Here is an 11,366-nt window from a genome sequence, read left to right on the forward strand (position 1 = left end):
AAATGTAGACTGAGAGCTAGGAGATCTGTATGGTGGCCTAGAATGTTTACACAAATTCAGGAGATGGTTCAGAGTTGCTGTGTTTGCAAACTGAACTCTGATACATCCATAGAACCTTTGTGTCTCTTCACTTTGCCTGAGAGACCATGAAAAAGGCTTGGAGCCGACCTGTTTGAATTCCAGAAGTCTTACTATCTACTTATTGTTGACTATTACAGCAGGTGGATTGAAGTTAGAAAACTGCCTTCACTTACCTCAATTGACACCATTGATGCATTCAAATCTGTGTTTGCTACACATGGCATTGGCGAAGTGCTGATACCGGACAATGGCCCACAATTCTCATCTGGAGAATTTCAGAAGTTTGTACAAGACTATGGATTTATACATATAACTAGTTCTCCATGTTACCCAAGAGCTAATTGAGAAGCGGAGAGAGCGGTAGGGACTGTTAAACGAATGTGGAAAACATCAGATCCTCATTTGAGCTTACTGACATATAAAGCTACTCCCCTTGAGAATGGGTATACTCCTTCAGAACTTCTGATGGGGAGACTTATCCAAACTACACTACCAACTCTTACTGATAACTTGCTGCAGAAAGTTACTGCGAGAAGCCAAATTGAGGATTCTGAAAAGGAGAAGAGACAGTATGCAAAAGGCGTCCATGATCAGAATCGAGCCAAGGAGCTACCAGAATTATATTCACGAGACAATGTATATATTAGAGATATGCAGAGAGAAGGTACTGTGATAAAAATGGTAGCACCAAGGTCTTACTCAATTCAGACCGAAAATGGGGTTATAAGATGCAACAGAAGTGCCTTGATAGATGTACAACCAGAAGCCAAGACTCCACAACAGAGCTGGAGTGAGGAACTCTTTGCAGAAGGCCATGGTCAATGTCAGACCAATCCAAAGACTAGTCGAGTTCCTCGCTCTCCTGACACCACTGGTGACACAGAGGGCAGGACAACTTGGTACAGTTCACACGCCAGTCCTAGTGAGTGCCGGAGGTCCAAGTCAAATGTCGCAGAGGGCCCTGTAGCCAGGCATACTGATTTGGACCAAGGGTATGGTAGACCGCAGAGGTCGAAGAGGAAGCTTTTATACTTGGAGGACTATAATACTAGCGGATAAAAGACAGCTAATATTAACTATCTGAACTAAATAGATACTCTTTGTTTGACAATCCTTCCAGAAAGGGAGATGTTATGTATTTGTAAAAACTGGATGTTGTTTATTATAGTTTCTGATTGACTTGAGTTGGTTCTGAAAAAGCATGGAAACTAACAAGACCGAAATATATTGTTGAGTTTGCTTTTAACCAAAATATAAACCTATGTTAATTGTTGCATAACATCACATGGCCCTTCGGAGTTTTCGGTAAAGAACGCCACCTACCTCATTTGTATTTAGGGCAGTGACAGGTATACCACAGACGCCTGCCCAGGGGCCACTTCTACTTATCTGGTACAATGAAGAATTACCAGTAGGTGCTAGGCCAATAGGCTAAAAGTGCTCAAAAATCCATTTTTTGTGGCAAGGTCTTGGACATACATGAAAATTTGTGTCTAGTACCTTTAAGACATGAACTGTTGGAAAATGCAGAGATACTGTGGCTAAAATTTTCACATGTACCTCTAATTGGCCCCCAAACATGATCCTCAAGTGCATTTCTATCAATTTTCGCCAAAATTTCGACCTTTTGAGACTCATAAATCAATTTTAAGAACTATTTTCTTTGTTCTATTTGGTGCATATAATTGATAATTGTCTGATGATGATATAAAACAATTTTATCCAATTCTGGCCAAAACTGACAAGTACAGCATAAAAAATATTTCGTTTTTTGGCCCAAAACAACTATCAGCCGCTGAAAGAGAACTAAGCTATATGAGGTGAAAATCTGATTAAATTACAGCAACCAGTGAGCATGGAAATCATTTTGGCATTCAGATATCCAGTTGAAAGTATCATAATTTGTTCAAAAGCTAAGTGTGACAATTTGACAATAAACCATAGGGGATAACTCTGGTAATGTACTCCATTGCACACAACGCCCGTTGCTTGTTGATTTTGCAGATACATATTATTAATTATGGTACATACAAAACTACATTTACACAATTAACACAGCTTACAACAGCGCCACTACATTATTGGGTCTGAGATGTAAGTCAGTGTTGTCAGCATCTTGCAGTTTATGGTGCGTTTTAGCTGCGACAAAAGTAAACTCCTTCAGCAGGGATATTTGAAGGCTCTCCAAGCTTTCAGAATGTGACCGTAATCGAACATGGTCTTTCATTAGAGAGAGACCTGAGCATTTTCCTAATATGTATGGTGGTAGACAAGGCTTTTCTGGAGCTTTCAATAAGTGAGCTGTCTTTGATACAGGTGTTGATGTTGCACGTTGTACAGGAACAGATACATAGCTGCTTTGGAATATGATACCATTTACTTTATGAGTTGTTCCCTCTCCAGTTTGTATTTCTTCATTGATGTCTATGTTGTCATACACTAAAGTGGTCGGTCTATGTAAAACATGTTCTTGAGGAACCATGGAGTCTTTGTCTAATTCTATCTGGGCATTGCTGGTCTCAGCTCTGTAAATAGTCTCATTGCTCACACAATGTCCATATTTATTCAGCAAGGTCACAAGATCTGCGGAACCAGTTATGTTTCTAACTGTTATTTCCAATACCATAGATTTTGGACAACGATTCCTTCCCTTCCTTCGCAGCATGTCATGATGTCCTGACATATACTGGCAAGCTTTGTTGCATAGTCAGACCTGATAGAACGATATTCAGAGAAACCGTCTATATCTTTAACAAGGCCTGAGATAACAGTTAAGAAGTTAAAAAGCTCTGCCGGAGCTGCAGCATAAAACTGGTCCAAAGTTGTGTTTGAAGCACTGGGTGGGAATGGTGTTTTATACTTATGATTGTCTATTGAGTTCTTTAGTGACACACTTGCATGACTGAGCTCGGAACTATCAGTGTTGATATTTATTTCTTCCAAACTGCAATCGCTGTTGTCGTCTAATTTTGAATTGGACATGATGTCTGCAAGTTTCACACCTGGAGCGTAGAATAACTCTGAGGCTTTGCGGGATTTAGGTTGCTCAAAGATTAATTCAGAGAACTGCTTTTTGAGTAGCGTCTTCAGTTTTGACATTCTGTATGAAAAAAGTGTAATTTTTTTAATGGCATACATCAACACACAAATTACATTAGAAGTCACAGTAGTCCATAAACATTAACCAGCCACACATGCGTTAGCTGATTTTAATGTTCTTTTTTACCTCTTAATGTCATCAGTGAAGCTTTTGTAGAGTGCAAGCAGCTCTGTCATGGCGAAGAACTCCTTTGAGATGATAACTTTTTGGAGAAGTTCCGCACAAAACTGTGGATGTAGCTCATTGGTAGTATAATCAGTAAGGCCAGATCGAGATCTAATAACAAGACACAAAAATCATAACATCATTTGACATGATTACTAGGAGCTAACAACAGTAGTGATAGTAAACGATATTCTATAATATAAGGGGTGCAACATACAAAAACACAGTATCAATGGAAAAGTAGGTTAAGAAAGAATATGCAGTGTACTGTCTATACTAGTTCACTATCCTACACTGTTACATAGTATGAAAGCCATAACCAATTTCATGAGTAGTCACACAAGTGTTGATTGCTGTTGTTATATGTTTACACACATAACAATATACCATGAGATTAAAGCTGCCACAATTTTGCAAGGTTACCTGGTTGTAGTGACTATCTGTAAAAAGATGATAAATTAGCAGACTATATGCATTCAATTTTGTGCAAAATAGATAAACCAGTTTAGGGAATTATGTGAAAGCTGTGTCTTCCAAAGAATCAATGATGACAATTTGAAACAACACTGTTGCCTGTTGCAGTAACCACAAAGACATAACTTTTATATTGTACTAGCTGCATTACCCATGTTCGGGAACAGATTTACGTAAAGCAATTGTTTTATTGAGAGTTGTCTTTCATACTGTAAAACAACTCCAAATATGCAATCTACTGAATTTTTGTGCTGATCTGACTGCACACACATATGCGGTTGTACATGTCAATAATGTTGGAAAGACCAATGGAAATATGCAATGGGTTTTACAGCTAGTCTACAATGCATCAGTCTCGAACCAATCAAATCGGAATTGTCCTAATTTTGTACACAAAACTGATAATGAAATTGACATTGCTAGGCAAACTGAAGTTCTTCAAACTGGCAGTATTGAAAAGTTTTACATATTTTAAGAAGTTCTAGAAAATATTTTGCTATTGCACTGCTTAACTATCACCAGCATTTATTGAATTGAGACTTCTACATGCTTGAAACACTAAGCATGACTCACCAGTTCTTCGTCAATAGCCTGTGTTTTGACATGGTATATACAAACTGTGCAGCAGTAATGTGGTCGTGTTGATAAAATTTATTATCAACAAAGTCTACTATATAGACTACATATATGGCCTCTCACCTTTCCAACGTAAGGCATTACATCTGGAGCATTTTTGGACATTCGTCCCATAGAAAAATTCGGCCCCATACTGTGTTGCAGGACTGTAGTCAAGTGCGAAGTTTTCTGTCCACACGCGGAGTCTGGTAGCAGCTGTTGTAGTTAGTGCATCTTGCTGTTGTCGCCGTCGCCTATCGCAACACTCGGAGTGCCCATGCAAGTTCTGTAGTAGCTGTAGTTCTGTAGTACTCGTAGCTGAAAAATAAGTAGAAGTAACTAAGCTGCGGAAGGAAATGAACATGTTTACTATCACAAACAGTGACAAATCCAACTTTTTTAGCCCTTTCACCGAAGTAGACTCATTTATGCGTTTTCTATGGTCGACCGCCGTAGATGCATATTTGCGACTTTCCCAGCAATTGCTAGCAACTGAATTTTATTATTCGTTGATAACATAACCAACGAACTTTAAGACTTTTATCGTAGTGACAGTGTTGTCCAAATATTTCTCTTTAAAATTAGCCTAAAATTTAATTTTAAATCTTCGTTTGAGAATTTCCAACTTGAAAACGAAGATTTTTTGTGCGAGTTCATTAAATGCGTCCGAGTTAAAAAAACAAATAACTACTTAGGTTGATGAAATTATAGACGATTCAGATTTTTGTGATTACACAGATAATTAAAACGCACAAAGTATAGACACAACGAATTTTTTGTATAGCAGTGCTTGTTAACATGTTGGCAAAATGAAATATATAATTAAAACAAACGTTCCAGATCGAGTTTGAAATTGAAAAAATGATGTATACATATTAAGCAATATTGGCAAAATGGCTGGCAGTAGGCCGATAGCTAAATTTGTACACGGACGCAAGTGAAAGGGTTATGTAGTAGAAGTGTGGCAATTCATAGACAATACAACATCGATTAAGAAATGATTACCTTTTTTTATGTAGAAATTTAGTAGGAGAGAACTGCGTTTTCCAGTGACCGCAAGAAACCAACGTTCGCGTGACCTTCTCGGTACACGTTGGCAGTAAAAATTAATCGCATGTAAATTACTATTCATTAATTTATTTTATTTAATGATTAGTACATTTGTATAGCTGTATAGACCGCCGAACTCAGGACGGTGCTTTTTAACACGGCAGCAAATTTGCTGTTTCAAACGCACCAGTGTCGTTGGGCGCCGTAAAGAGGGGCGCGCTAACCGGAGATGACGTGTTTTTGTGTAAAACTGATGAATAGGTTATGTATAGAGGCGTGTATTAACCGTCGATTCCCGTTAATGCACCCTAGATACCTAGTAGCGGGTAATAGTCCGAAAAGTACGGTACTCTATAAAGCGGGCAGACAGATAGACAGACAACGATTGCCGTTTATATGGTAGATGCAGTATGTAACAGGTGAGTTGACAACGAAATGACCAACCTGTCAGCATCAGCTATGTTTGTGGGTGGACCTCTCCTTATAAACAGCTTGTAACAACACTCGTGATACATCATTTCTATCGACACTGCATCACCAACACCAAAATGTACAGATATATTGTCATAGGTAAACCTCTCCGCAACTTGCTTCAGCTTGTTTAGAATGTACATGTAGTTTCAACAGAGTATATATACATTGTATATAAAAGAAGTTAGGCTAACTGGGACCTCATCTCAAATTAGTTATATTTTGCATGTAAATATAAATAGTGGCCCAAAAAGAAGAAGCTACACAGTACAAGCTAATTAATCTTTGATACCTGCTTCTTTTGTTTCTGCCTTTATTAGTTTGTCTCTTCGAGTACCGTGTCCCTTTTTATAGAATAAGCTATCCTTCTTCTTGCATATGACACATATTGCAGGCAGCACAGGTTTGGCCAAGCAACTAGTCTTGACATCTGAATGTGAGCGTAATTTCTCCCTCATTGGAGGATCAGTGTCAGAAGAAGATGTTAAGGATATCTGACCTTCTAATGTCTTTAAAAACATAACAGGATTATAGTCTCATCAATATGCTAATGTGATCTTCATTGTCCTTCTGATCATGTTAATCAAAACCCCTTTGTTTGTTTGGGTTCTAATTACAGTTTTGTCTGGTTAAGGGAGTAAGGTAAAAAAAACAAGCAATGCAAACAACATTAACATGTGTACAAACCAGTGAATTTGATGAACAATTCTTTGTTGGGAACAAACACCCTTCACATGTACGGCAGCTTTTGCCCTTATCTGTACATTGGCTAACTTTTTTATTAGTAAATCTAGAGTAACAGGCCTTTTGAATGTAAGCACACTCAATTATAGGAGCACCATAGAAGCCAATCTTTATTCTGGTGGTTTTTCTGAAGATTGCCATATTTCTACGCACTTCACAAAAATTCTCTAATGTTTTGCCAGTCAATTTTTTGATATTCCCTGAATTATTTGATGTACTAACCTCACAGGGTTAAAGAACTGAGTCCAACTGATTCAGGTTCATATTGTTTATTTGAAACTTGAACCGTGAAAACTAAAATAAAAGCATAACATAATGACATAAAATATTTTGGCTTGTGTTTATAGAAGCTTATATCAGTAGGCAATTTGCACACTTCCAACCTATATAAAATCAATAAAATATATATGTTCTATAATATGCAAATGCTACAATAATTACATGAATGATTGCTAATAATATAAATTGCATACCTCTTTGGCCTTCTACCAAGGTAAGGCAGTAAAAAGACTTGATCACTTGTATGTCAAGCTATGACTGTTGATAAAGCGTAAATATTAAAAACTACATGCTGCCAACTAGCAGAGTAGCTTGGTATAAATTGGCTTACTACAAATCAGCAGAGTTTATATATTGTTGGCTATAACATAAACAAAAATACAATTTATTGCAAAATGGCAATGCAAGAGCTATGAATCTCTCTAGCTTAGCTAAAAATACACAAAATAGGATTAAAATAGTCAATTTGATTCATAGGCAGCATCAGTGCAATCTACAAGCATAGATTATATACCCTAGGACACTTATGTATTCGCCTCATCTAACTTTCGCGTTTTCGCGGAGTCATCCTCTCGCAAAAATTTCATGTGCGAAATTAAACTATCATAACGAATGAGCGAAAACGCGAAATTAAATAGCTTTGTTCATTGATAGTCCAAAAAACAAATGGCAGCAAGCGATCAAATTGAATTATCGACCTCGCTCACACCATTCTACCTGCGGTTCACAATTACAAACTAGTCCCAAATTGAAATTTTTTTCTTATCGGTGAACCATGCCCGTATTCCCTGGGGCAGCTGGCCGGCTGGGCCGTCCCAACTTTTTAGGAACTTTCCGTGGCAAAGTACAGTCAAACTTGGATAACTCGCCCTCGAATAAAATGTAACATTTCATCTCAAACACAAGGTTAACTCGAACGGATTTGTTTGGTCCGTTCCCACGCAATGATAAATTGCTTCAGATAACTCGACCTCAACATCATTTATTCGAAAGGTTATTTGCCCAACGGCTATGGAGACGGTTTTTATCGCTGTAGAATATCACTTTATTCGAAGCCATAGAGATAAACACCAACTTTTAGTAGTTCTTAGGCGTCATTATTATCATCATCAACGGCAAAAGATTCTTGTTAACGACTTTTATAAAGGTTTGCAAAATATCAAGTTTTACCAAACATCCGCTTGGCCATGTCTCATCAAAAGCGTGGAAACTTCCGTATGAACTTAAAATAAAATCGGCAAAATTTATCTTTGTTAAAACGCTCAAAAAAAAGAGATGTCTTTTTTCTGAGCGTTTTAACTGCGGTCAAGTTTTGCCTACTTTAATTTAAAAACTTCTCGTCAGTCACATCAGCTAAAACAAAACAAATCTCAAAAAATAGAAAAATGTTGATACTTTCCAATGAATTTTTTTTAAACTTCACACGAGAGGCCCGACTAAGGACCTACATAAGAAAAACCTGTTGGGGGCTTACACCGCCCCCTCCCCTCAACACCCCCAGGTGTTCATAACTAGTCGCCTAACATTAGCCGCCCCAACTTGCAACCAGTGAATACTGTACAGGCCTGCGGTGAACTGAACCTGAGCAATCTAATTATGTTTGTTCCACTGCATTTATTTTCACATCACTATATTGTCGCAATCATCAGAGCTGCGAAATTGAGGTGCAGTGAAATTTTACTCTGTATGCTACTCACGAAACTAAATACTAGCGAAATATAAGTGTCCTAGGGTAAACAAGCATCACTAACTAAGCTATTATATTTTCATTAATGCGATGCAGGCTATTCGATAGTAGGCGGATCGCCGTAGGCTATTCCGTAGGCGCTAGGTGAATGAGAGTTTGTTTACTACATTTGATAGGAGATGACAGCAGCACTCCATGGCTAGCACATGTTGAGAAAATTGTTGAATCAAAAGCACCAAGTAATAATAATACTAACAAGATAAAGTTTAATACATAATTTAGTTACAAGTTAGCTGCCTGATGTTATTGCAGGAAATTCACATTATAAATGTGCAGTTGAATCGCTAAAATCAGCATTGTCCAATAGGATTGCTCGATTTTGTATATAGGGGAATATAACTCCCATATTCGTTGGAGTTGCTTCCCCAGTTCTTCAAATACAAAAAACTACCCTTTGTGAAGATTTTTCACGCAGTGTCTCACTATATTTGAACTCTCCATAAAAAATGCCCCTAGTAGGCAATTTTCACTTATGTCCATGACCTTGCCACAACATTTTTCCAAAAAGTGCTTTGGCCTAGCACCTACAGGGCAGAAATTCTAATAGTCCAGTGCCTGTGATGCTGAATTGTACAATAGCAGAAAACGGCCAGCACAAGTTTTTTTGGTTCTTTTCAAAATGGTTAATGTAGCATAAATTAACTAAACTAAAGCTTTTGGAAACTGAAAACTTGCCATTTCTGGTAAAAATGTTAAAAATACAGTTGTACTATTTCGCAACGCGCCGTCATGATTTCGTAATTACTACGCCCTGTTAAACTATGAGTGATCCGGTTTGTCATTATTAAAGAAAGTAGTGCGTACAGGCCCGTATTCCCTGGAGCGACTGGACGGCTGAGCCGCCCTAACTCTTTAGTAATTTTTAACGGCTATGTACTAAGAATTGCAGTCTAAGCTCATTCACGTGGAATTTCCAACTACTAATTGCGAGCGCTAGGTTGCGCTCTATTGCAACTAGCGATGAGGCTCACTAATCTAGTATCGGTTTTGCCTGCCACTAATGCAGTGAGTGAGAGATCTTTTTCTGCATTGAAGCAAATTAAAACAGCAATGGGGACTGAAGAGCACTATCGGGCAGGCTTGTCTAAATAATCTTCCAATATTACACATACATGTATATAAAGATGTTGAAATACATGTAGATACAGAATCAGTTGTGAAAGATTTCTGCCATGGACACATTGACAGAACAAAAGCTACTGCAATAAAGAAGTAATAGCTGTTGTTCTTTCAATGTTTTTTACAGAAATCTGTATTGTCATGAGTTTTATATCGCTCGTTGAATAAAGAAAGTTTTGCCTACCATGAACCATAAGCAATATATTTATGTAGATTTCGATGCTTACATGTACAATTGATTGCATTTATGCATACTTTGAGGGTTGCTGATGCCTAAAAGGTTCAAAGCTCTGAGGCGCTGCCCCGTATCCCTTTGAAGAGGGGTCTAACACCGCCCCCTAAACCCCCAATTGTTCAAAACTAGTCGCCTAATATTTGCAGCCCCAACTTGCAACCAGGGAATACAGGCCTGAGGGCGTAGGCTGCATGCATGCAAGTTGAAATGGAAAAAAAGGCTGCTACCTCATATTCTTTTCACTGTCTGAAATCAAAGAATGACAACTGTAACTTGATTGTTTTATCATCCAAGTGGCTCAGCACTGCTGAGTCATATGCTCAGCAATATATTAACTATTATATTGAGCCACAAATTAATTTATCCAGACTCTATTTGCAAAGATCTTCTAATGGACTGGGAGCATCATCATCTTCTACCACCACCAACACCTCTCAATATGATATCACTATCAGCTGCCATGAGAAATGCTACAGCCATTTCACTCACAAAAAAAAAAAACATTACAATCAGCTCAAAGGAGAACTGAGGGGAGTTGAGTAATACTATCTCAAACAACAATCTGGCACAGTTTAGTTTAGTAAGTTTTGCTACCCTAGAAGATGATCAGATGGTTGTTGTTCTAGTTAAGGCTTATGTACATATGAGATGCAACTGTTTCACGCAGAGTGCACAAAGGTCTAGTGTGTATGTGTAAAATGATAAGTTCTTGAAAATAAATAAAACAACTGTAACTTTCAAACTTCATATCATGAGAGAAAGGTTTTGTGCAGGACAACTAAATTAAAAATAAATGAAACAACTGTAAAGGTTTTCAAAGCACTGTAAACTTAAAATTTCCTAATTTTCAGCAACATGTAAGGTTGTTTAGAACCCGAAATAATTTTCCCCATTAAAATAAGATTATGTAAACTTATTTTTAATTTAGTGGTCCTGCACATAAACACTTTTCTCATGATATGAAGTTTAAAAGTTAGAATGGTAAATGTTGTATACAGTATGTTAAATACAAATAAATTTTCTGTCCAAAGACTTTTTTATTACCCGAGCTTATTACCCCAGCTTAATAACTAAATCCTATAACAAAGTTATCAATATGTATGTATTGTTATTTATCAAATCTCAATAAAAACCACCATTATTTGTTGAAGTTGTCTCCTTGTGTCTGTAGAAAATACATTTAATAGCATAATGCATCTATTCACTTGTGTAATAGTTCAGTGACTAGTTATGAAATACATTGATATAATCACCTTGTATATAAAACAAAGTTAAATAGTTGTTTA

The 11,366-nt window shown here is 37.3% G+C and overlaps 1 protein-coding gene across 1 annotated transcript in view; it reads right to left on the reverse strand.

Moving 5' to 3' along the window:
• The window catches only part of LOC137403513 (dol-P-Man:Man(5)GlcNAc(2)-PP-Dol alpha-1,3-mannosyltransferase-like), a 38,495-nt gene extending 32,228 nt beyond the window's left edge, over positions 1-6,267 (reverse strand). Inside the window, exons 1-2 of the mRNA XM_068089451.1 lie at positions 6,249-6,267; positions 3,308-3,457 (exon numbers count right to left, since the gene is read on the reverse strand). Of these exons, the coding sequence (XP_067945552.1) occupies positions 3,308-3,320 (13 nt within the window). The 5' untranslated portion in view covers positions 3,321-3,457; positions 6,249-6,267. The remainder of the gene's footprint in view (positions 1-3,307; positions 3,458-6,248) is intronic.
• Positions 6,268-11,366: the final 5,099 nt, after the last annotated feature.

This window comes from Watersipora subatra, chromosome 9 (genome assembly GCF_963576615.1).
Source record: "Watersipora subatra chromosome 9, tzWatSuba1.1, whole genome shotgun sequence".
Taxonomy (NCBI): domain Eukaryota; kingdom Metazoa; phylum Bryozoa; class Gymnolaemata; order Cheilostomatida; family Watersiporidae; genus Watersipora; species Watersipora subatra.